At 40.3% G+C, this 27,698-nt stretch overlaps 1 protein-coding gene across 1 annotated transcript in view; it reads right to left on the bottom strand.

Moving 5' to 3' along the window:
• The window catches only part of lcor (ligand dependent nuclear receptor corepressor), a 96,676-nt gene that overhangs the window by 9,567 nt on the left and 59,411 nt on the right, over window positions 1–27,698 (bottom strand). Inside the window, exons 3-5 of the mRNA XM_080463664.1 lie at window positions 23,069–23,148; window positions 13,202–13,334; window positions 4,920–5,411 (exon numbers count right to left, since the gene is read on the bottom strand). Coding sequence (XP_080319790.1) covers window positions 4,920–5,411; window positions 13,202–13,334; window positions 23,069–23,148 — 705 coding nt within the window. The remainder of the gene's footprint in view (window positions 1–4,919; window positions 5,412–13,201; window positions 13,335–23,068; window positions 23,149–27,698) is intronic.

Here is a 27,698-nt window from a genome sequence, read left to right as displayed (position 1 = left end):
CAATGTAGAGGAGGCTATCGACTCATGCACCGTGACTGTAAAATATAACATTTTAAACCACTTGTGACGTGTTCGCAAATTTTCAAGAAGGTTTGACCACGTTCAGGCCGTTAAAAAATGGAGCACCTTCATCTGTCAAAGAGGAGCAAAATAATAATTCCTTGGATTCCAAGCGGAGCTCATACTGCTCTGTTTGGGTTCGGACAACAACAACAACAACAACAACAGCAACAACAATAATAATAACAATACCTTGCATTACAATAGGGTTTTGTCCACCTCTGTTTGGGTTTGGACCCTAATTTTATATTTCTGCGAACTTTTGTTTACTACAGATCATATATTTAGCTACAATATATAAACTAATTCAACACTTACTGAGTGAATGACGATGATGCTAATTGTGCTAACAATGATGCTAGCAAACGCCTAAAGCTCGCTAAGATGAAGCCAACAGATGTTATTACACTAGTTCTCAGGCTTTCCTGTTCATAGAAAAATCTTATTTCATACAGTAAAGACAATACTTAATTTTATTTTTTTTTACTTTTCAGTCAAACATACAGCTTTTTTGGCGTCTCTATCCACACCAGCATCAATCTTCTCAGTAAACTATAGGATCACACTTAATCGAAGACACAATCACCAATCAAATATAAGTTTTATATATGTAGTTATACTAGATTTCAGATGCTATAATGTAAGGAAGGCTAGTTCCAATTGTTTTAGCTTGACTATATCGAAATAAAAATAAATACAAATGTTGGAAAATTCACAATATTGCAAATTATCTTGACGTGTCACATTGTGCTGATATTAGTACCACACTGACAGATTTGCGCCGATACTGCCCCGATGCTGCCCTGCTTACATGTATTAGCAATCTGCAGAGCCACATAGGGTTAATGGGAAATACTGCACTTTGAAATGAACTTCTTTAAATCCCCATCAGTTCACTTTCTAAAAACCGTAAATACAGCACTAACAAACCCGCAGAATCCACGTTCACGATCGGTCCATTTAATCCCTAAAGTGCAGCGGACCCTTTGACCTTCCTAACCCACAAAACCCTCCATAGATACAGGACGAGCTCGCTAATCTTCCAGAGCTTTTTGTGGTTTAATCGGACAAAAAAGAAAAGGGGAAAAAAAAAACATTAGGTGATAGGAAACACAGTCATTATGTGGCACAGTGGACAGTGGAAAATAATTAATCTGGAAATGTAAATGTCCATAAATACACATACTTGATGCGTTTGAAAGTAGGACACAAAGGTTGTGCGTGAGTGTGTGTGTGTGTGTGTGTGTGTGTGTGTGTGTGTGTGTGTGTGTGTGTGTGTGTATGCATGCGTGCGTGTGTTCCCAAACAAAACACACTTACGCCACACATACAATAACAACCAGAGATCGCAATCATGATCAATTCCATATAACAAATCACACTAATGAGCGATCTCTTTGAGTTAATGAAGATTTTAATCATCAGCTACGTCTACATTAGGATGCTTTATCGTCGCTAAACACACTGGTGGACGTAACGAAAGCTGCAGATCGCGCTGTATTAAAGAGTCTACCACAAATAATATAATATTTATGCAGCAACGTGCTTTCAATTCTAATCTGATCATGAACTGCAACTCATACTGACACTGTCTGACCATGCTGAGTACCGTGATCTGAATGTACACGGATCAGACCAGGCTGTGTGCCGTGTGTCTTTCTCAGTGACTGATATAATAACGACTCTGTGTTAGAACTAATTGATAGAACATGAGATGGTCGACTGAGAGTCTGGACTGATGAAACAATCAAGAGTGATTGCTTGTTATAGATACGATAGAGAAAACACCGTATCAAGATCCTCTCAAGAGTCTCGCTTCTCTACCTTTTTTTTTTTTTTTTTCATACATTCCCATGATAGAATACATGCAAGCATCAGAGCTATCACTGTACGATTTGAAGAATCAGATATGTTTCCTCAAATTAATGTAGTTTAAGATCATATTCCACGAAAATCATCAAGTTAACTTAGAAATAAAGGACTTTTTGGCTAAAAATGTTTGTACTTTTCCACTGAAAGATGCAGTTGGCAACTTCTGTGGCCTTTGGTGAAAGCAGTTGCTTTGAGTACAATTTTTTATAAACAATCATGAGACCATCGCACAGGTTCTAGGTAATACAGTCCAGGGTATACGCAGGTATACGAAGTATACCCACCTATATTTCAGTCAGCATTGCGTACACTCATTTCTAAATCCCCCATGATGCACCACTCAGCAGTATCTGTGAGCCAGATTGCCTATTTCTTTTCCTAGGATGATGAAGCCATGACCCGTCCTACTCTGCCTCTGATTGGCTGATACTCACTGATGTGATTGGTTAATGACTGTTTACCATGCAGCATGAGGGCTGACGAGCCAATTTAGACACAGAGTAGGGCAGATCATTACTAAGTATTGCTAACCGATTATCTATACTGAAATTTTGTCACAATGAGTAAATACTTTGGACGGATTTTTAATAAATAGTTGCTTTGTAAAAACAAACAAAAAACAAACTGTTTCTGGGCTGCCACAAGGCAATAATCAAGAGTATACCGACACCACCGGTTATGATCTTGTATTATATAAGATGTTGTCATATGATTACATTTTTTTCTTCATATCATTTGTTGCATAAATTCTTATTGAAACATTTGGTTCAAAATCTAAATAAAACTTCAAGTAAGCCCCTTTGTTTTCCTTTGAAAGGATTAAGTTAAGATTTCTTTGAGGGCTGCAAAAACACATCCTAAGTATTTATGCGATATCAACATGCTACAACAACCTACAGATCGCAAAGAATGGAATGAACTTTCATTAAGTATGTTTCCATGCACTGGCGGACTGATGAATAAAGTGGAATATTTGTCAGACTGAAATATGAACAAAGTGCAATTAATCTTGATTAATTCACAAAAATTAGAGCGATTAATCGATTTGAAAACTTCGAAAGAGAAAGAGTGTTGTTATTTGAAAAAACAAATCCCAAAGCACAAAGGCATCATCATCATCATCATCATCATCATCATCATCATCATCATCACCATCATCATCTACACAAGTGTTTTAAATGATAAGGAATCACATTGTTATCACAATAGCATGTGGCATGTTTCAACAGGTTTGTCCATGAACTAAAATGAGTTAGAAATTGAAAGCTGACAGAGAGACCTTCAAAGAAAAAAGAGAAAGTCGTTGAAGATTCAAGCTCGGACAAATTTCCATGGCTACTATGTAAAGGTGGCCGCACCCCGTTGGGAGGAACTAGAGGTCCAGTGTCTTGCCCACAGATGTAACACGTGAAAATTTGAAGTGTCAAGTTTGGTATCAAAAAAAATGATCCTACAACTTCCAACTGAATCCAATAAAACTTCAACTGTGTTTCATCTTCCAGGCAATGGTGACATGAGGAAGAACACAGCACATTTCTTTGGGCCTTCATTCAAAGCATGATATAATGGAATGATGGTAAAATGTCACGTGTGTACGAACCAGCTTTGAGGCTTTAATCTGTGACTGAATTTTGTTCGAAATTTGTTTTAGGTTTGCGAGGCAGAGTGAGATAAATTTGGAGCGTGAAGACGAGCGTAAACGCCCCCATCTTTTTTTTTGTGTGAAAATTAAGGAGGCTTATGGTAAGCAGATTCTAAAAAGCTGGAATTAGAGGGGCTGAGCGGTCATGCTCCGGATGCGACTCCAAACCGCGAGCTCGCTGCTCGGAGGCTGCAGCCGCTGTTCGGTGATCAAAAAAAGTCGACCCCCCACTGGTTTGGTTTGATTAAACGGAGATTGAGCGGCGGGCTACATTTCAGAGCCCGACACAGAGCTGATGGCTTTTCTGTCGTCTGTTCGGGAGCGGGAGGAGGAGTGTTAAATTTCAGGTTGCGCGGAGGAAATGAACTGATATGTGCAGCTATCTACGTGTTAATATCCAATCAGAGAGAAAACAAATGAGTTCCATCATCTGATGTGAAGCGATATAAATGTTTTCTGTCAATAGGAGAAATTATTCAATCACAGAGACAAAAAAAAACCACATTTGGTTTCCTGTTACCTATTTAAGAATGGAAAATCTGTGCCTAAGGTATTAAACGCTTCTCACAACACACCAAGCAAAGAAATGCTATTTTAAAAATTTGTTTATTTAATTTTTGAAACAGAGCTTAATTATAAAAATTAGACACCTTTATATTTGTTTGGAGGTGTTTCAATGGGGTAAGCGAGGTAGGTATTTATCCAGGTTCCCAAGCTCAACTTGGGCTCAGAGAGAAGACTGACATCGGTCGATATCTCTGACAATATCTCAGGATTCCTAATGAGGTCCCCTGCAAAAATATATTCCATGTACTGTACTGAGATTTATTCTATCAATTAGAATATAACTTCAGATGTGACCATCTTAATATCTTCCAGATGAGTTTAGGCTATTTAAAAAAAAATGTCTTGATACAATTGTATCTTACTTGAGCCCACATTTAAAAAAGTATGGGATAAATAGTGTTTACTACTCTCACTGTTCTGATTTAGATTTTCCCAACATTTTAACTTTTATTCAGTTTTAGTTTGTGATTATCGTATATACTGATGATGTTATTCTGTGAGCACATCAGTGATACACTGGGTAAAGGAGTTATAATTAGTATGATCTATAAAGGTTTGTGGTTTAGTTTGTGATAATGTGGTAATTGAATTGATGGAATAGTATTTTAGTATTTGGGAATTCATTTGGTTGGTGTTTAAGTTCTATGTAGAGCATGAAAAAGCTTTTTTCTAACTTTACTAAAAATTTTACCTGACCGCTGCTTTATTTTGTGCTTGATGTAGTGGAAAGTTGTTTAATGTCAGAAGGAGCTAAATGGGTGTTGAGTGCTATTCTCACCTTGCTGGCACGGTTCTGGATCGGCTTGGTTCTTCTTCACCGTGAGGTCCAGCGGGCCGTCCTGGTCGGCCATGAGAAGCTTGCTGAGGACGGGGTTCTGTGCAGAGGCAGCAGCAGTGCCTCCTCCTCCTCCTGAGGCTCCTCCACCTCCACTGTTACTGGCTCCTGTACCGTTGCTGCTCGGGGTGCAGGCGGGTGCTGAGGCGGTGGCGGCGGCGGCGGAGGAGGAGGTGGGGCTGTAGCACGGTCCCGGGGTCGGGGACGGAGAGGAGGAGGCAGACGATTGAGGGGAGCCTGGCCCGGACGAGGAGCTGGGGGCCGGGGCCAGAGACACCGCTCTCGGCAGGCTTTGGTCCTTCATGGTGCCGTTGGGCAGGGGCGGGTCGTCCTGAGTAGTTTTTGAGGTATATTCGGCAGCGAACTGGCGGATCATTCGCTGCATAATCTCACGAGCCACTAGAGGAATGTGAGGGTCTGAGAAACTTGGGAGGTCTGAAAAACAAGCGCACAGAGACGAGGGGAACATGTCAGCGTCGCGTCCTCCAGGAATTGCTCAGTTGTTGGCATGTTCAGCAGCTTATTTATCCCATTTCATTCTGAAAACGTAATCCCAGCGCTATGCTGAAATAATCCAAAAATCACTCCCAAGCAGAGCTTAATCCTGCCTATTGACCATGTCCAAAGCACCATGATACCCACATACACAGCAGATTATTGCCAGCTATTCTCCAGCCTTCAAATTTCACAGGGTTTCCTCCAGTTTTCTCTCTCCACATGAACACAAACTCACTCCTGCAGAATGTTTCTGACTGTTTATCTCTGATTTATACCTGCAGCACTACGCTCACCTCACCACATAGCTATAGAAACACACCATCACTGTGTTCATCGCCACACAACAACCGCACTGATAAAAATATTCTACTACATCTACTTTTTTTTGAAAATGACAACCTTTTGCACAATGTATTTATGTCGGTCAAGCTAAATTTGTCTGTTTAAAAATACTTTTTTTTTTAAATTAAAAATAAAATCCTACTAAAGTTAATTTAAGTGTTTTTCCTGTCTCAGGATGTGTAGATCCATCTGTATAAACAGTTTCGATGGATTGTTGATAATCGATTTACTAAGACAGCAATATACCCCGCCTGTATAGCTATAATATTTGGTGTTTGGAAATGACAGACTGGCAAACTGTCCAAGATGTACCCTGCCCTCGCCCACAGTCGGCTGGGATTGGCTCCAGCACCCCGCGACCCCGAACTGGATAAGCGGGATAGAAGATGGATGGATGGATGGATGAAATACAGAATGAAACACAGTAAAGCACTTCACAACACTCCTCAAAAACCAACTGTTCAAACTTGCTTTTCCTGAAGCTCTTAATTTTGTTTTATTTTTCTTTATTTGTGTTCCTTGATATAAAGTGGCTTTGATTGTCCAAAAAAGCACTGTATAATATTGATGCATTATTACTATTATTATAAATCATCATCATCATCATCATCATCATCATCATCATCATCATCAGATAACAAGATCATTTATTTGTTGTGTGGATTAATTTTTAATTGAATTTTTTATTATTTTTCATTTCAATACTAGCCTACATATATCTGTGTAAAGATACACATTTTTGATTGTTGATTTCACAGATTCAATTAATTTAAAATATCTTCTCAGATTTATTTTTCTCAATGCAAATAAATCTGAAAGCCATCATGTGACTGGGGAACCTGAGGCCCTGTTCACATTAAGTTTCAAGTGAAAACACACCATTTTTGCATTTTCGTTTCTGAAGCGTTTTGCGTTTACACAGGAACGTTTTGAAAACGACGTCCGTTGACATGGAAACGGCAGAAAAGCTGAAAACAATGTAGTTTTCATGTTGGCCACTACTGGGTGCTGTTGTTTTTTTTTTGATTGTATTGAGACACTTTTTCCCACCATAATACACAATGTATTATTCAAAACACACTGGTTTTGGCTCTGGGAGCCTCATCACTTTGCACTTGTTGCATTTTGAATACGAGATGAAGATTTCAAAATGCAACAAGTACAGCACGGTGATTGGAGATGAGTGTCTGTCCCTCCCTGCTGTGACAAAACAAACACACAACAAACACGGGTCATCGATCTGATGGCTTCATGCTCACTTTGTAACGCAGACACCATGATTACACCCATTTGTTATTATTAATGCATTAATCTGGCATTGCCCCAGATAAGTGCGCTCTACTTATCTCCCCCAGAACTGCTCCCTATATTATTTGGATACTTTGATGCGTGTCACCGGGTCTGATCCTAAATCCCTCAAACAATACATTAGCCCAAAACTGTAATCCAGAAGCTGTACTGAAATAATCCAAAAATCACATGGGCTGTATATACAGTACATACATAGTTAATCCGGGTTATGGAACAATGTTTAGCAGGTATCGGCTGATATTTCTCATTGTTTAAAATGAAAAAAAAAACTGTTTTTAAATTGCGGAATAAATACACAATTTGAAGCCTGATTACAGTTTCATTGCATCCTGTAATCCAACTACATCAAACAATGCTGATGGCTCAAGGTGTGGCCTCCATATTAAGTGAAATATTTAGGAAAATTTACTATTTTCTTGATTCCAATTAATCCGAAAACTGACACCTTCCCGTTCAGCATGTTTGGAAAACTTTTTCAATCAAAAGGAATATTTCTCATTCATTTTTATCTGAATTAGGTACATATTTAACTGAATAACATTCATTTCTAACTGAATCAAGTACATTTTAAACTAATTTCTAATGGAATAACGTTCATTCTTTCCGGAATCAAATGAATTTTTAACTGAAACTGCTGCAGTTTTAATTGAATCAAATGCGTTTTTGACTGAATCAGGTTCAGTTTGAACTGTTTTGTGTTCACTGTTCAATAAATGACATGAAACAATACTGATGGATCAAGGCGCGGCCTCCACATTAAGTGAAATCTACTATTTTCGTTATCCCACTTCATCTGAAAACTGACACCTTCCCATTCAGCACTCTTCCCATCGAGATGATTATTTCTCATCAGACTTTTAAACTCAGTATAATAATCTTGACGTTGAAAGTCCACAGTAATGATCATTTTATTAAGCCCTGCAAAAATAGATCATGTTATTAAAGCAATATCACCTGATGAAAAAAAAAACGAAAACGATGTCAGCTGGAAAGGTCAGACAGGAAGGAAAAATAAAACTGAGTCAAAAAAAAGGAAGAAAGAAGTGTCAAAGGCGGACGGCTTTATGAGGCTTTTAAAAAGAAAAGCTCATCTGAACTCAAAAGACAATCTAGATAAATGTGACTTTAATCACCAGTGGCGGCTGGTCAATAGAGGGCGCTGCCCCCCCCCTGGTGAAAGCAAGAGGAATGTTGTTTTTTTTAATTCTAAGATATATGAATAAACTGTGATACTGTCAACAAACTAACAATGAACCGTATTCGCTTCATTTTCTACAGATAATCTTCAATAAAAGAGAGGATTTCTTGATTTCACGCTCTCTAATAATGTGTGTGTGGGTGTGTGTGTGTGTGTGTGTGTGTGTGTGTGTGCGTGTGTGTGTGTGTGTGTGTGTGTGTGTGTGTGTGTGTGTGTGTGTGTGTGTGTGTGTGTGTGTGTGTGTGTGTGTGTGTGTGTGTGTGTGTGAGCAGCCTGGGGGGATGAGGAAAGCCGCCCTGTGGAGGCGGGGCTTCGTAGCGATCTCACCAGTTACTGATTAACACCAGAGCGACTGACAGAAAATGAAACAAATCAGCGTCATTTCATGAGACTTGGGGCGCTTTTTAAATGGCCCCTGGCCAGAGCTGTGCAGTGATTGGCTCAAAGTCCGTTCGGGTTTGTTCTCGCGTGTTTCCATGAGATGTTGAGATGAAGAGAACAAGCGGTGAGTCTCTGATTATTAACTCTTGTCACATCTCTTCTAATTTACCGCTTTGAAAGGAGAAATTTGGCTGAAAATTTGCAGGACAGGTTCAACTTTCTCCAGTATAGTTATTTTTTTGAGGTTTTTTTCAACAGAGAGGAATTGATGTGTTGTTTGAAAATAGACCCGATATACCTTTTGTTTTCCCTAAACTCAGACTGTCGTTTCCAGTACACCAGCCCCAAAACACATTCATTTTCTAAAAGGGATTAATGAAGCCTCTGCTTCTATTCGTTCACAAGTATGTTAATAAAAGAGTCTTAATAAGTGCTCTCTGTTCAATAGCCCTTTAAAAGTTTCCGGGGGGGGAGGGGGGAAGAAATTTATCACCAGCCGCCACTGTTAATCACACTGTTTTTACAATATTTAAAACTTCAGCAAACAATTCAGAAACACGGTAGAACTATACAGCTCTGCTTTTTTTGCCCTCTTTCAGTTGTGCTTCAGCTTTGAGGCTTCTTCATTTCATCAGTTTGCCTTTTATAGGAGACTTTTCTTGCTGCAGATTATCTGAAATTGGTGTAATTATTTAAAAAAAATACAATCTTTTGCAGTCCCTGTTTCCAACACAAGGTGTCCCTTTATATCTTCTATTTTTGCTGAGATATTGAAACTAAAAGAGAGAGAATACACATTGATTTCAAGTCCTGGAAATAAAAGAAATAAAAGGTATATGAGTGTTTGTGGTTAGTGTTTGATCAACACATGTTCACGTCACATCTGATTGAGGACCGCCGGCAGATCTTTTGTGGTTATTTATTTAAATGGATTTGATTTTTCCATTCAATGTGAAGAGAAAGCTTGTTTCTCTGGTGAGAACTGACAAAAACACTGATCTGGACTGAATAAAATGCATTTTTAGACAAATGAAGTCAATTTTTAACTGAATCAAGTTCATTTGTAATGGAATAACATGCATTTTTATCTGTACTAGGTGCATTTTTAACTGAATAATGTTCATTTCTAACTGAATCAAGTACATTTTTTAACTGTAATTTCTAATGGAATAATGTTCATTTTTGTCTGCATCAGATGCATTTTTAAGTGGATCCGGTTCATTCTTAACTTAATGAGATGCGTTTTTGACTGAATCGGGTGCAGTTTGAACTCTTTGTGTTCACTGTTCAATGAATACGCCAAAGTGCAGCAGGAAGGTGAAAATTCAGCTGATGCTGATGAAAAGATGGATTCAGATGATGAAAAGGTACTTCTCTGACACGTAGGTCAGTTTTACCACCATTTGCTAAATTGATGCATCTCTGGAACCTCTGTTAACATTATTGGAGTTAAGTGCACCACCTTAAACAGTCTGCACCCGCAGTATACGGAGGTCCTGTGCTGCTCTTCGCCAAAACTGAACAAACCTTCAACAATTAGGAAACCAACGAATCGGGTTCCTTTGTTGAACATGTGCCATAATTTGACAGGTTCATTTTAACAGCTGCGGGCTGCTACCTTGGGAAATCTCCTGAAGGGAAACCCTGGCGTGCAGCACCTCGGCGTGCTGCTTTTGTGAGGGAGTGAAAACTGTGTAAGCGAACGTGTTTTTGAAAAAGGTACACGAGAAGTCTCGCCTCTCTGCAACAAAGCTGAGTGATCTGGCAGCTGTGTGTTTTTCGTCGTTTCTCTTTTGGACGGGGAGAAAGGAATTTCCTTTTGTAGTTCATAAAATCAGTCATGCAATCGCAGAGAGGAAGCTTGGCGAGGCGCATTGTGTTTTTCAGGCTGAGTTTTATTGTTGTCATTGAATTTCAGATTTCGAGCTGACTTGCGAGGTGAAAGACATGGATTATTTCCTTACAATAACAGCCCGACCAGAACTCACTGGAAATGTCTCTGTGCCTGATAACAAAGGACACCTTCAGAAGTCTCTTGTATTTGCTTGTGCATGGGAGATCTATAATCATACAGTACGTTTTGCATTGGGTTCAGTGGATTTCTGAATTTCTAATTTCTGGCTGACATAATGTTTCTTTTGGGGACCATTTACTACATATTTGGTGGGATTTATGAAATCCCACATTGGATCAGGATGATGCACCACCACACTGGTAGACAAAACCATCACCAAATGTGCCTCATATTTCACCTCTGATAATCAAACAAATCTCTAAATAGGCTAAAATTCGAACTCATATTGTCTCACCCTAATCACCACAAAATGAACCAATAACACCCAACATAACAACTGACCATACCTGCTGGAATCAGTTTAATTGAAGGTGGCGAGAACAAGACCAGAGCATCCCAATACTAAGAAAATACCAAGATATTTGAGGGGTCGAGACCAAGTCAGGATCAAAACCAAGGAATCCCAAGACCAAGACTTTAAGGTGTTGAGACGGAGTCAAGACCAAGACCAAGACCAAGACCAGAGCAGTGCTCGAAAGGACGGTCTTGAGAACTACAACCCATTTTTTGAGTTCTGACTGAAAGTCACAGGCGAAGTTTTGCATTATTCTCTTGATATTTTCACCAACATCAACTTGTGCAACAAAATAACAAGCAACACCTAAACTGTGATGGAGGCAGACGTTAGCCACCTAATGTTCGCACCTTAAAATGTGTCGCAATCACTTAAAATATGTACTGAACATAGATGATTTAAAAACATTTCACATACAGTATTTCTAAGGATGTGTTTTGTTGAGGCTGTATAACCTGGAGGTTTCCAGTGTTTTCATTACGACAGACTGCTGATGTTGCGTGACAACATGCTTCTTATTCCTGTCTGCTCGTGAATTTGCAAGCGTTTGTATGCCCGGGTGTGTGCTGACAGGCCTGCTACTGTATCAGTGTGTGTGTGTGTGTGTGTGTGTGTGTGTGTGTGTGTGTGTGTGTGTGTGTCATGTCGTTGCCTGTGCAACTGTTTACGTGTCTAAATATAGTAACTCCACTGGCAGCTCTGTGCCTGTGTGAGTGAAGCCAGATTGATTAGGGTCAGCCATTGATTGGACAAACATCTGCTTCCTCCCTCCCGAAAGAAAAAAAGAAAGAAATAAATAAATAAACCTCACACACACAACGGCTACCGTGTCGCAGACTCAGCTCTTGTTCACGAGCGAAATACTGCTGGGTTGCCTTGGAGAAGAACGTAACACAGCTTGGAGGCAACTCAGCAAATATTCAGGCCTTGTTGACTTGACACTTTCAAAGGAAACCGAGAGACATTCTGAAAAGTTAGAATTCTAAAGTCAAATGTCCGTCAAGTCGATATTTCAAACTTTATAGAGCCAAGTGTTTTATATCTGCTCTGATGAATCAACTTGTGCGATGACCCAGGTCAGTGCAGTTTTTTTTATTGTATTTATTTTTTTGCTTGATGACTGAAAGAAAGTCATCACACAGAGATGAGCGCCTACACATTTTGGGCTCCTGCATCAGCCCGAGGCACAAGGCCACTATCATGACATTAGAGCAGAGTCAACAGCCTGCCCTGCAAAGGATTGTGGACCCAGTTCACTGTGGCACAAATGTCTGCACCAACAGTTAAACACCACTTTAGAAAGCCAATAAGAGCAGGTGATAAATGGCAGAAACAAACAAAACAAAACAAGCAACACTCCTACACTCTTTGACCAACACGGGCGAGGAAGATGGAAATGTTTTCTCAATGATTAATGGCAGAAATGCTTGAGGTTGAGTCTTTGGGTGTCAACTGTGAGTTGGTGACGATAGGACGGAATACGACAAAGACGTCGTTTGGTCCTGAACAGCTTGCATTTGTATTAATTGGTGATGTTTTCTCATTTTGCTTGTATACAATCAATAAATGTTGCAAACAGGACTCACTCTGTTTCCCAGTAACTGGAGACTCCCAAAGCATTCACCCTCCAAAAATTCAGCACTACTTTCTCATCCTAACACGAGCCTGTAAAATAACCTTCCCCACAGTTTCCCACATGGCCTCTCATATTAATCATGGCACTGTTAGCATAGGTCGAAAAAGTGGGTCGGCCTCTCTGGCCCAGATCTCAGCCGGTTTAGGGTCTACCTGCGAGGCAGAAATGTCTTTGTTCCAATTGTGAAACTGGAGAAAAGTTACATGCGGTGTCCCTCAGGGATCGACTCCTGGCCCCCTTTTTTTCTTTTTAATCCTAACTATATGATTTGTCAGACTCTCAGACTAGTGGCCTCCCTAATTCATTTAGCCTAAAGTCCTAAAGTTGAGCCTAATTCACAAGCCGGTTGACACAAATAATCTATTTTGGTTCCCAAAGTTGATTGGCTGGAAAGTATCGTCCATGTAAATGAGAACATGAAGAAAGACAATCAAAAGCAGGGGACATGGAATATCGTGGTTCCAAGTTGGCTCCCGTGTGCACGGCTTACCTTTTCTGTGGAACACAGCATTGAGGAAGTCTTGGGCCTGTCTCTCCAGCCGGCTGATCCGAGACTGTTCCTGCTTGAAGTCCTCACACTCCGACAGCACGTGGCTGCCGCCACCGTTCTCCACACTGTGCTCCTACACAGACAGACACACCGAGACGAGTGAGGAAAAGGTCCAACGTGTCAAAAAATTTATGCTCTCACGCAACCAGCCACTTAACAAACAACACTGCCGCTCGTTTTTTTTTTTTTTTACAGTCATTGTATAAACATGCCCAGCTGTGGATGTCCATGGCTGTCCTGTTGTCTCCAGCTGTTGTGTGAGTCAACAGACGATGTGTCGTGTTGCAGGTACATGCAGACCTCGACATTCTTTCGTCTCAAAATGACAAGATGCAAGGAATGAAAGAACCACAAAGTTTTACAAAATGACTGGAGGATCTCTATTCAACTCTTCTGTAATGATTAACAAGTGATTAAGGCAGGGATGTCAAACATAAGGCAAGTGGGCCAAACCTGGCCCACAAGAGGCTCCAATCCGGCCAAACCACCAGAGCAAATTGCTAACAAACGAAAAAGGAAAGATTGATTTCTTCACAAATTTCTTAAGACATGAGCTGAGATATTGGCGATGCTGCCATGGAAGCTTGCTACCTTGTTACTGGCAGACTCGCCTCCAAGCCATGTTATGAGGTGGAAAAACGTGCAGAAAGCAACTTTTTTTTTTCTTTTTCTATTTTTGACATTTTGCTGTATTTTGCACCAGAAGGTTTCATTAAAAGTAGCTTTATGTTGAGACTGGAGTCATTTTCCATAGTAATTGTTTAGTTTTATAAACATATAGACAGTCGGTGCAACCAGGGTGAATACGCCATCAGCACACCAGGCTGTCAGGGTAAGAAAACAGAGAGGCGTCTTCAAGTGATGAGAGTCTGGCACATGTCTACAGGGGCATGGAAACATACCGCATCTGAAACACTTATCAGATTATCAGATATCGATATATATCCAGCATCGGTCATCCCTAATAATAAGTATTCTATTTCCTTCTGTTCAGGCAAGTAGGCTTTTTTCAAACATACTTTCTCTTAAACGTTTTGACGGTTTTCTCCCGTCTTCCTCAGAAATGTCATCTGGTGGTGGTGGGTGACGTGTCTCTTTATGAGCTGATTGAAAAGATCTGTCATTCACCACCAGATGACATGTCACAAAAACAACCAACAGCACCCACTAGTGGTCCAACATAACTACACTGTTTTCAGCGTTTCTACCGTTGCCGTGTAAATGCACATAATTTTCAAAACATTTATGAAACGAAAACTCAAAAATGATGAGTGTGAAATGTTGAACTTAAGTCATTATGACATTCTTCAGAGTTGCAGGTTTTGTAAATAAACTGTGGTTTTATGTTATTAAATGGTCATAAAGAAAACAAATCAGTGTAATGGAAATGATCCCCATGATGAGAGGGCTGGCGTATAAAAGTTGTGTTTGGTGTAGAAAAATTCAATCTGGATTATTTGGACGGGAAGTGAAACACTGATATATATATATATATATATATATATATATATTCTTTTTTTTTATCGCATTGGCAGTCATCAGGGAACAATGCAGTCTCAGAAAGCCTGACCTTTAAAAAGCGTTGATTTGTGAATGTGCTGTAAATCGCTTTTTGTTCCTTTAAAACTCTAGACATTTGTCCCTCTATGGTTGTTTTTGTGTAGTATAAGGCTATCTTTGGTCCCCCGAATCACATGGCGTTGGACAGCATGTTCCCCCCTCGGGGAACCGCAGAGGAGAAGAGTTGAGTCTCGCCGGTGGCCAGTGTGATAGATGTGCCAGATGCCTTCTGCTGCGAGAGCACACTGATCACATATTCGTTACTAATTGAACAAATTGTGTTGTTACTTGTATCAATCAGCCCTTCAATCATCTGGATAATGAGCTGATTAGGCCTGCCTTCGGAAGAAATGCATGAAAGGATTGTGACAAGAACAGAAAGATCTAAAATTCTTCCTCATTTAACGACAACCTTTATGGCCAAAGGAGCCCCTTTGCCACTTTGCACAAAATATAATTAGTTTTTGTTATTTTACAGCTGTATATAAGGGTTTTCTATACATACAAACCAACAGTAACTTGTGTTTTATGAAGGAAATGTTACTAACTATGAATTATAACTGTACAAATATTATCACATTTTAGCTATTGATAGCTATTGGAGCCAGTTGTGCTTTTACTTTTTCTCGAGGTCATTTTGTCGTGGATCCAGCCGTTTTAGCCATTTTTTGTTTTAACCATTTCAGCTGATTTTGTTTCTTCATTATTTTATTTCTTCATATATTTTGGTTGTTTTCCATTTTTTCAAGCAATTTGAGCTATCATACCTTCTCAGTCAGAATTCTGATGAAACCTTCAGTTGACACTACAGGTAATGAAACTTCAGGTCCGAGTAGCTGTGTCAAATTCTGGCTCACTTTAGCGTATTCATGCACTTCTGAGTTGTAAAATCAAAAGAGAAGTGTTAAAAAAATCAATGTGTTGTGCTGCTTATACAACCAGCGATTATAAACTGTATAATGATGACTGTGCACTGTCTGTGTATGAGAGTGAGTAAAGCTGGTAATTCTATATTAAATGTAGCCTTTGTGTTAATATGTCACCATGAAGACCAAATATAACTGGGGCTGCAAAACGTTTAAACTTTAAAATTAGGCAAACACAGCTTCTAAAGTCTATATATATTCAGTAGTTTTGAAACGCGTACAAAAACTGCATCAATTACAATTTAGGATGCTAAACATTTCATTACATTTTCAGTGTTATTCATTTCTTACAGCAGACACGCTGAAAAAGATGTAGAGTAGAGTCAATAGTGGGCGCTGTTGGGAAAACCCCCCCCACACACATGCGCACAGAGAACAATATGCTATAAACATAAACAATGGGAGTACATGGTACAATGCGCCGCACGGTGGCGCAGTGGTGAGCAATCTCGCCTGAGGGCAAGAAGGTCATGCTCATGGTGGTCCAAAACATGTCTTTAAGACATCATCTCTACATATCCAGAAGACATTAAAGCCAGAATGAAAGTTTTTTGTACGTGTTTCCTTGACATTACATCGATGTCCTGTCTGGACGTTATATTGACTTCATATGGACGTCATATGAACGACCAAACAAGACCTAATGATGACGTGGCACGAATAAAAAATAAATAATTGTGACCCCCTGGGAATTGAACCAAAACCTCTAGCCGTGGACCAACAACACACTCTGGATCACATTAATTCGTACAATACTTTTGTAAGCATGTCACTCATAAATAATAAGGTTAAAAAAAGTATTGTATGACTCGATGTTATCTCGGGCACACTGGTGGTGTCTCGGAAGGAAACATTCGTATTGTCCATCTACTGAGCATGTGCGGTGTAACGATAACTATTTATTGCAGCTGTGGTGCGCATGCACACAAGAAGTGTTCCCGCCATCTCAGAGGCCGAGGGTTTTCAAAAAGTTGTGTTTGCAACCGTTTACATGGAGATGGAGTTAGAGCATTTTCAAAAAGTTCCACCTTGGGTGCCGTTTTGAAAAAGTTGCTCTGAGTAACGAAAGTTTTCACTTTTCGCTTGAAACGTTTCCGTGTAAATGGGCCCACAAGCAATCACAGAAAGATAAGACAGACATATGAGTGATAATGATTGTTCATCAGTTTCTACGTTTTTGTGTCATCAGAAGCTGGACCGCTCACGTCTCTGTTGATATCAAACCTATTCAAAACCAGCAAAACAGCTCCCTCTGGTTATTGAGATCTCAGGAGACGCCAGCCTTCTACAACTGGATTATTATTAAACAAACTGTTGCTACGTGGGATTCTGTATCCAGCTTCTGAAGCACAGATCGGATTAACACAGCTGCTGATGTGCGTTCTGGTTGTCAGCTGTAATGAGCGAGTCGCCATTGTCCTCACAACAATAAACCTGGAATTTGAGTGCGCATGTGCACCGGCGGACAAGAGACAAAGCAACATGGAGAGGTATGTTTTTAAAAGCTTTCTCCATCCCTCCCTTATTTTAACCCCTCAGTCCTTATTGCCGGCTGTTTGCATGGGTTCAGATCGATGAATCAATGGTTCCCGTCCGCTGAAGCTCTGCTGGCATTTCACAAACAAGCAGAGGGTAATAACAGCGAGACGGAGGGAGCACTCAGAGCTCTGACAGAAGATAAAAAGTGAAAAATGTGTTTCACCGAGAAGAAGAATACAATCAAGGCCTCCGCAAATTTCGTCATATTTGTGAACATAATTATTGACCATTCAGAAAATAAGCAAGTAATCCCACATATGGTTTGTTGAATTGATTTCAGTCTGGTTATCGATTTGGATTTTTTTTTCTATTATTGCGCCGTCGGAGTCTAACGAGATTGCTGTGTTGCATGCGGCAGAAAGCAGCACAAGCGCTGCTAGCACGTCTTGATTAGCCCGGGAGGAGTGAGGCCAAGGAGGGTGACGGCGAGGCAGATGGGGGTTGACAGAGCAGGGCGGCGGTGAAGCGGGGAGGTTTTGAGGAGACAGATGGCTGACCTCGGAGGTCGGACCAGGGTCAAGTCGAAAAACAAACGACAATCAATGACAGAGGGAAGGACGCCCTCCCCGCTAACACCCTTCCCTTCCTCGTTCACTTCTTTGTACCCGTGTTTCATAACATAGACACACGCTGAAGAAATCACTGATCACACAGTTCACACAGAATCAAAACAAAAACATTTAGACAACTGAAAAACCCCAGGAATTACTAATATACTAGCAACCAGTTTGTTCTCCTAAAGTCATCATCAGTTTTTTTGTTTTTTTTTAACTTAGTTCATTTTTAGGCTCCTGCTGACGGCGGTTTTAACAACAGTTCCCAGCGAGCTACACTGTATGACACCAATCTAATAAACTTAGTCCACGACAGGAAGTTTGCTGTGCGCAGATTGAACAATGAAAACACCAGCTGAATCACGACAACGAGAAACGGCGTGACGACACAAGAATAGCACGTCATAAACATAAACATGAACATGAACATGAACATGAACAGAGCCTCGCATTGTGGCATTGATGTGTTCAGAGAGAAATCTCACATAATATCTGACACTGTCAGAATTATATCACAGGTTGTCTTTGGTCGTAAGGCCATGACAACGGCTGCCCTTGAACCGTTTCACAGCGTGAAATAGGAACCACCTATTTAGAGCCGAGACCAAAGATTTCACCACAATCCTCCCACAATTGCTAACTTTCATTTGGGACGGCCGAAAATCGCAATGTGCAGTGGCCATAGGACCACTGATTCCCACTTCATTTATGCCACAAAACTACTAAGTTTATGCATTTACATTAAAAGTGTATCATTCATTTCTAATTCTGTTTTAAAAAATGAAATAATGTCTGCAATAGTTACAGAGGTAAGATCGCAAAGTGACAGGCGGGAGAAAAACTGGCAGTGCGACAGGCTAAGGAGGAAGATTAATCCGTCAAAAGAAAAAGAAAAAAAACGAGTTCACCACGAATGTTACATCATGACTTCATGGAAGCAATGGATAGAATTAGAATCATCTTTTGTCGTAAAAAAAACTGGTGAATGAAAGTTTGAAACTGTGCACCCCGAGACGGAGTGTGAACCCAAAGAGTTTATCCCCATAGGAAAGGAAGTCATCGTTATGGATTAGATGAAAACAGCTGTAGTTCACATATAGTTTGTTCTGAAGTTCATTCAACTTTTTTTTTGTAATTCTACAGGCGGTTGGTGGGGGTTTGACTATACTTACAATTGGTACCCTCACTACAAAGGTTGGAATTTAGATTTAATGAATAAAAGCCTTAATTTACTGAAATCCTCTATATAGTGCGCCGGAATGTACAAATGCTGGCGTGCATTTTGTGGATGGTCAACAAAAAACAACACGACTGTCGCTGTTTACAGGAGGAAGATCTGTTGGTATCATGTCTTTGTCTGTCTGCTTGAGTTCACCATGGAGTGACTGGACGGAGCGCTGAGCCCCAACAAGCACAAAATGAACTGAAGATGGAGGAAGTTATCAAACATATGAACTCTGCAGGGGGAAAAAAAAACCAAAAGAAAAACCAGAACATGGGCGATGAGCAGTCAATGTAAAAAAAACAACAGCATCTTTGCAGAAATCTGAGCCCCTCCTTTCATTCCAAACAGACACAGTCATAAACAACACAAGCCGTTTCCCACATGTAAATCACATAGCACCGTATAAATTAATCTCACAAAGGAAAGCATGTTCAACCAATAGTGAGCACGAGCTGTCACCTAAGCCTCAGCGGGACCTATTAATAGATCAACTTTCCCAAGTAACAAGATTTAGGACCCATCATTCTCTTTGGGTGCTGGAAGTTGTTTCAACTTTGCCACTTTGCACCTTCACAAATAAAAATTTTTTTAAAATTCAACTGACAACATCTGGGATGTCGTCCTCTATCGTATTTCAAGCTCAGACACTTTACACCTCAGACATCGATGTTTACATCTAAGGCCTCATTTACACGACCACGTTTCAAAGTAATGTCGCCATTTCCATGGCAACGACAAAAAATTTACTTATTGTGTTGGGCCACTAGTTGGTGCAGTTTGTTGTTTTTGTAATATAACCACACACACATGCATGCAGAGAACAATACGCTATAAATATTAACAATGGCAAGTGCACAGACATTCGTGTGGACAGACGACCAAGTTGGATTGTTATTACAGTGAGAGTCGACGATAAAACCACCAAGTCCCATTACAATATGAGCTGAGAGCCATGACACTCTGGAGGCCGCCATTGTTGTTGTTGTCCATCTATTCACACACGTGAGGAAGAAGTGGAGCACATGCGCAGTAGCAGCATTTCCATCATCTCCAGGTAGCCTGAGTCCCAGGATTTCCAGAATGAGGGAGTCGAACATTTTGTTTTCAGTGACTCTGAGCACAGTTATTGTGTAAACACACCCCTAAGACACACGGAAGGTTCTGTGTTTTCACCTGAGGAAACAGTCCCTGACTCTCATTCCAATCCTTGCTACTATGAGAAAAGATGACCACAACCAGATTCAGTCTAAATGGGCTCTGATTAGTACTTCTTCTTTCACTTCAGGAAACTTAATATACAATGCACATATTTTAGCAGCTTATCAGCAACCAGGGTTAGCTCCTTAAGGTCTTGGTCTTGTCTTGGTCTTGGGATGCCCTGGTCTTGGTCCTGACTCAGTCTCGCTGGTGGTTTTGACTACGACACAAAATGACGGAACGCCTTTCTTCCGTCACGTCTCTTCAAGTCTTGCTACCTGACATGCCATTGGTGTTTTCTTTTGTGGCCAGAGGAACCGTTTCTGGATCCACATGTTGGTGTTTATAATGGCCACTTTGGAGTGGGGGTGACAATCAGGAGGGGGAACGGTTGCTGCTCCCTGCTCTTTTTGTTCTCACAGAGAGCGAGGCCTCGAAACATCACCTGAATGCTTTCTGTGCAGCAGAATAAGCAAAAGCAAAGCACCACAATGGCCACACATGTGCACACTGCGACCGGTCCAACAAACTCATTATCATTCTGCTCTCGGAGCTTTTTAGCCGATGAGACACAATCTGAGGAGGCACCGGTCACTCTGCTGCTGTGGGAGTCTCACTAATTTACACCCATGTCACCATCCTCCTCCTCCTCCTCCTCCTCCTCCTCCTCCACCTCCCGTACACAAACGCACACACTCGCTCACCTCCAAATCATTATGTCGCATTCCTTTCATAAGCTAAATTGGGGTCAAGACCGTGATGGTTGAACAACACAAATAACAAGTGCAGCAGGAGGACGCCGTGACAAAGATGTGCAACTTTCAATGGGAGGCCTCAAAAAATTGGCAGCAGACAAAAACACAGAACGGCGCGCGGACAAAGAAAAAGAAGCTGATTCACGAAAGAAACCTACAGTAAGTGCTGCATCAGACAGGGAGTAGCATTCATCTCGGCTATTCACAGCGAAACCCACGAAAAGATCTAATGGACAAACCCATTTGGGGCAGTGAAAGTTTGTCACTGAATAATGGTGGCACAAACATTGCATAATTTAGTTTGCTCTTTCCTACATAGTCCCGGTTCCTGCTACTTTTCATCAAAGGGTCTGAGACTTATTTAATAGGCTTGTAAATGCTGCACAGTTCAAAGTTAAACCCAGACAACGCTGTCTGAGTGGTTTGATGGTATGAACTGTGCAACTCTGAAAAGAGGCATTCATTTTTAAACATGTCAAGAAAATTAATGAAAATAACACTGACTGTGAACTACCTGCATAATGTAAAGAAAGGAGCCACCCCTTTTTGAATTTGCTCAAACTCGATGAGAAAAAAAAAGAGGATTTACTTCTTGAACATCCATGTTGATAAAGAGCGGAGGACCGAGCAGCGAGTGCCTCTGCAGTGATCACTTTAGAATTCATGAATTATCTGCTGGTGCTGCTCCGTAAATCAAATATTTACTGTTTGTGCTTCTGGACGGATCTCTAGCAGTCCATCACCATCCAATAGCTTGTGTGCACACCTTATGACAGGTGCTCCCACCTCTTTGGCTGCCTTCAGAGCGCCTAAATCTGCTTTGCATATGTCAAAGAAAACCACAAAACAAAACTTTGTTTGTTTGTGACATTTCCAACAGAAAAGGTCTTCATTTTGCTGCCACTGTTTCATAGTTATAGCTGATGAGTTTGGTCCTTTACATTTACCAGGTAGCAGTTGACTGTTGCGACTCTTTCAGGTCATGTTTCCACAAAAAATGCTTTTAAGTGAAAAAGGAAAACGTTTTAAAAACGCTTCGACTCATTCTCCATGGAGAAACTGAACTTTTTTGAAAACACTCCGCCTCTGTCTCCGTGTAGACTGTGGAAGCGCTGCGGCCGCTCATGGATTTTTATTGTAACAACACATCATTAGTACAGTAAAACTAACCTGTCTCCCGGCGGTCTAATCCCAGCTCACGTTCCCTATTAGTCAGTGAACCAACGCAGGTTGAATTCTGCTTCACAATGGCAGGAAGAGCCGACATCGAAGGATCAAAAAGCGACGTCGCTATGAACGCTCAGCCGCCACAAATCAGTTATTCCTGTGGCAACTTCTCTGACACCTCCTGCTCAAAACCCAAAAAGTCAAAAGGATGGTAGTAAATAGTTCTTCTGCACAGACGGACAATAACAAACATGGCGGCCTCCAGAGTGTCATGACTTCCAGTTCAGAGGCGTACGATATATATCGTCTACGATATTATCGTAAATGTTGTTTTGCCGATGTGTAATTTTACGTTATGGAGTACTTACACTATCGTGAAAAGAAAAACGAAAGGCACACAGACGGTAATGCAGAGGAGCCTCAGAAAGCAATGATCAGGCAGGATTCAGTCACGTGGCAATGGCGCGTCTTCACACAAGCAGAGTCGGCAGCAACAGAACAGACGGAGGAGAGTCTCGCATGGAGGAAATGTGCAGGAAGCTCCGGTCTCAGCAAGAACTTCAGCTGTCATCGCTCCAAATAAAGTTATTTGTAAAGGATGCTGGTGTCCCGTCAAACTAGTCAGCCCTGATAAAAAACTGTATCCCACGCGTGCATTCGAAAGAATGGATCCACAATCCCATGTTGGATATCAGCTTATTAAAATGACAAACACTGTAAAACTGCCTTGATAAGCTTTTCAAATAAGAGTATCTCAATGTCAAGATTTGGGGGAAACCAAACATGAGCATGAACGGAATGTGGAGAATACGTCCAGGATTTCGATGTTAGAGAGAAAACCCAACAATGGGTAAGTCATGTGATTGTGAAGAGACGGGTCCTACCTTGACTTTCTCACGTCTTAAGCAGCAGAAGAGACAGTTTTCATCGGAGGACCAGTCAGACACTTCCTCTGGCTCGCAGTCTGGATGAGACAAGAGAAAGGAAACATCTGGTTACATCATAACTCGGGCCAGAGCTGCACAATCAGGTACACGATCAGGTTTAGAATGTCGAGTATTGAGACAATGATGTAATTTCCAATAAACCAGCAGCGTTTCTGATTGTTCACTTCGTGGTTTGTGATTACTTTCCCCAAATTGTTGTGCTTCTGACTTTTGCTTTGTGGCCAAAAATAGAGCTGTCAAATGTTTTATGCATGTTTTATTTAATTAATAATGCGAATAAATTTTCATTGTGATTAATCGCAGTTGTCTTTTATAACGAAAATTATACTATTATGAATTTGCAGAGCAACATAATCTATAGCTGTTTTGTCAATCTTTTCTCACATGTAGATCACACATGTTGATATCATGAAGAAAAAATAGCCCTACTTAAAGCCTGCAAGTCTTTGTTTCAGAAACGTTTGTTTGTCTGTTTACACGGAAACTACACACACACACCACACACACACACACACACACATGCACGCAGAGGACAATATAAACAATGGAAGTACACAGGATTGTTATTATGGGAAACTCTCAACTATATGACACTCTGGTTTACATGCAGAGTAGCAACGTTTTCAAAAAGTTGCGCCGGAACAATAAACAGATAGAGACAGGCAGACAGATAGATAGACAAATTAAATCAGCTCAAAACCTAAAGTTCGTTGCATAACAGGATTTCAAATTGAAGGTATATTGCACTCTGTATTCTGTTCAGTCTCTAGCAGAGGGATTGTTCCACCCTGGGAGCCATTTTCAAAAAGTGGCTCCGAGCACTGTTGCCGTTTCAACAGACACAAAAAACACAACCAAAGTTTTTCGTTTTCACTTGAAGCTGTCAAGCTTTAGGGTTAGCTTCAGAGTAGGAAAAACATGAGAAAATGAATAGTTAAGCCCTTCAGTTGTATGCTCCAGGGTGAATCCTTTGCTTCAAAATGAAAGAACTTCACAGTAAATTGTTTATTTTTGTTGTTGTTTCTTTATATTAGACAGGTATAAAGGCCCTAACTTCTCAGTGCATTCGTACAGCTCGCTGACAATCGAAGCAAACTGGGAATATAGAATGTGGTACCATCATCGTAAAACAAAGAACTGAAGACAATACATACAGTACGTTAACCATTTAATCATGATCTTTTCTAGACTAGTTCTTACAAATAATTGTGAGTTTGTTCTGTCCTTGGAGCTCAAAACCAGCTGTAAGAGTTGAAAAATGTCATTCCAGCTTCTGTTTTCATTTAACTTCCAGTCAATCCTGCAGAGACTGACAGCTGAGGGACCTCAGCCCACGACGACTGCAGCATTAAAACCATGCGCTTTAATTACAGCCAATGATTAAATTCAAGCAGTGCCGAACTTCGTATGTCAAGCAAGCCGAGGTAAAGAAAAAAAAAACAGCCACCTGTGATTGACAGGTAAGATCAATCCGCCGCCGTGTACACGGCTGCCTAAAGACAGTGGAGGTTGCGCGAACGACGCTGAGAGTGCCAGCGACTGCGTACAAACATGTTTGTGAAGTATTCACACCCTAAAGCAATATTTGAAAAGAGTCAATTAGCATTTTCTAAGGCTGCTCTCTCCGCAATGTGTTTGGAGAGTTGAGGAAATGGACTGTCGGCGGCAACGGTTGTGCACATCACGAAACTTCAGGGTCCCCACAGCTTTCTCCTCATTTTCTACCACACGTGCACAGCCTTCGGTGCTTTACCGAACTCTGAAAGATGAATGACGACACTTCTGTCCCTGAGCAAATATACACAAGTCTTCTGGGTAATTTAACATTGATACAACGGCGCTGAATCACATTTGTAACAAGGTGGAGCTTTAAAAACATCCAGGCATTTAGAATAAGCGCGCGTGGATGATATTCTAATTGTTGATAATGTTGTACCTCGGGGTGTCGGGTTTGTGTGCCGATCTGTAAAACGCTGGAGTTGATCCAGACAATCAGTTCTGATTGCGGCCATTGTAATCATGGCGTCAGAGCGCCGCTGATAGCTGTGAGCGGTGTGGGGGGTACGGGGGTTACGGGGGGGGGGGGACCCCGACAGGCACTGCTGTATTTTGTTCTCTGCAGGGAGAGAAGAGGAACCGGAACTCACAGGAGGAAAGTTACCAAGAATCGGTTGGTCTTACTTAATGACGATGCGTTTAGGCAACGTTTGTTTTGTGTTTACACTGCAACGTACGTTATCAAGCATCCATAACGGTCAAATGCCAAAACTTCTGTTTCTGTTTGTCATTTCCACATTTTATTTGAATCCTCCGTTGTGGGAAAAATAAGGGAATATTTGATCTTATTTCTAATGATATTTGATTGTTATGCCAAAATAGGTCTAAATAGCACCTATATTCTGTAAGTTGTGATGATTATTGAACAATATATTATTATCATTATTATACAAAGTTATACATAAAAAAGTTACATAAATCTTGATAATACTCGAGCAACCTGTTAATACAAGAGTTATTATTCCATAGCTGATGATATCTGGAACAGTGCAGCAAGGAGATGTGAAGCTCATAATATCAAAAGATTTAATGACGAATACATATTTAATGAAACTTGTTTTGTTTGTTTTTGTGCTTTTTTGTATAAACGCGTCTGGCCAACGAGGCTGTAGAGAAAAATCAATGTTTTGAGACTTAATACACTCTTCAAATCTAATATTTTAAGTGTTTTTATTCACTTTTCCATCTTCATACATTGTTTAAATTGTACTCGATTACTGATACAGTTAGAAATAAATTGCCCAGCATTTTCTTCCTATAAACCGGTGTGACATTTTTATGTTCTAAACACACGACAACAAAAGTAAAGAGGTAGAAGAAACGTTCACTTATTTCACAAACTTGTAGGCGAGAGAGACATGCTTTAAAAATTTGATGACATGGTTTAAGTTCCACTTAAGAGTTAAAAATACACACTTGGAAAAAAAAAAAAAATACACTACAAAAAACAGTAAATTTCCTCAATATATTACAGTATGAAACTCTGAAGGAAGCTCTGAAGTGATGACATTCAAAGACATAAACTGGATTATTTTTTTATTATTTGAAGAATTCGGGCACGGACTAGATGTGACTGAACGGCGCGAGCCGACAACACAACCGCCATTGCTTTGTTTTGGCGTTTCGGCTGTTGTGCGGCTTGGCGGCGGTCATACATGCATGCACGAGTCGTTAGCCTTCGCAATGTAAATGCATTTTTCCTCACACCGGCGCTTGTGATCAGAGAAAGAGGAGACTGTTTACAGCTGAGCGGTTGCCATGGAGCCACACTTCAGATAAAAACACCTCGGTTCAGTCGAAACCACATCAGCAGGGAGGAACACAAAGAGAGAGATGGAGGATGAGAATAAAACAAGAGAAGCATGTGGCAGGTGGATCATCTGAACCTGACCAGAGGTGTGTCGCGAGGAATCGAATCTTTAGCTTCACCTCACACAAACAGAAAATAAAGTTTGGATTGAGTTTTGCTGACAAACACGTCCACACAGGATCAACTTGGAGAGCGAAAGGGTGGCTGTAACAACCAATAACCACTTCATTTTGGCCTTCGTCAATGTAGTAAAGCTCATAACCATATATAATAATGTTATATATGATTATGCTATTATTAGATATTTTTCATAATCTAACTGCACAAAACCTGCAAAAAAGCTTGTATTTCCTAGAAATGCAGTTTTATGTGTGTTTTTTTACATTATTGGCCGCAGTTATTAAATTTCTAAAGGATTTGTAATCATGGCATAACTTTTACTATGATAATGGATCAAACATGTTTACTATTGGCAAGTCATGACAATATGAGCTTCATTACAGTGAAAAAGAACATTATGACATTATTGTTTCTTGTAAAAGCAATAATTTAAAAGTTTGTTTACAAGCATTTTGTCATGATTTACTTCAGATTCTTATATATATATATATATATATATATTTGATTCAGTATGACTGCTTTTTTTCCCTGAACATTAAGTCACATCTGTCAAGAAAAAGATGTAATATCCAAGACACATGTATTGAATTTGTTCGTCCAGTTTGAGACAAAACTGAACAACAGAACAAGAAAGAAACAGGAAATCTACTGTGTATTTAAAGGACTTGATTTTATGGCTTTCCTTGGATTTGTCAGCTCGTCGCTCTCTTTACTTGCGTCACATGACTGTGATGCGTTACACAAAGCAAGGAAGCGCTGTCATGTTCTGCTAAGTGATTTTCATCCTGCACATGATGAATGGGAACAAAGTGCGCCCACGGTGGTAATGCTGTTATTGTACTAAAGGTAATTTCTTCAACTGGCCCTCCATTGCTTGTAGATGCAGATTTTTTATTTTAAAGCGTTCTCCACTTTTTAATTCTTGTAATCTTTTATGAATCATTTCTTTTTTGTGCAGACTTCGATAAACTCACAGGTTCATATTTTCTTATTTTTTTGCCATATTTGGTTCAGTCTCTGGTGAACAAAAGCAAACAAACTGAATGAAAATACTGCTTCTTTCCAATCGTTCTCATATAA

Source organism: Lipophrys pholis (assembly GCF_963383615.2).
Source record: "Lipophrys pholis genome assembly, chromosome: 5".
Taxonomy (NCBI): domain Eukaryota; kingdom Metazoa; phylum Chordata; class Actinopteri; order Blenniiformes; family Blenniidae; genus Lipophrys; species Lipophrys pholis.
The sequence above is the reverse complement of the archived record's forward strand: the minus strand, read 5'-3'. Positions and strand labels throughout refer to the sequence as shown.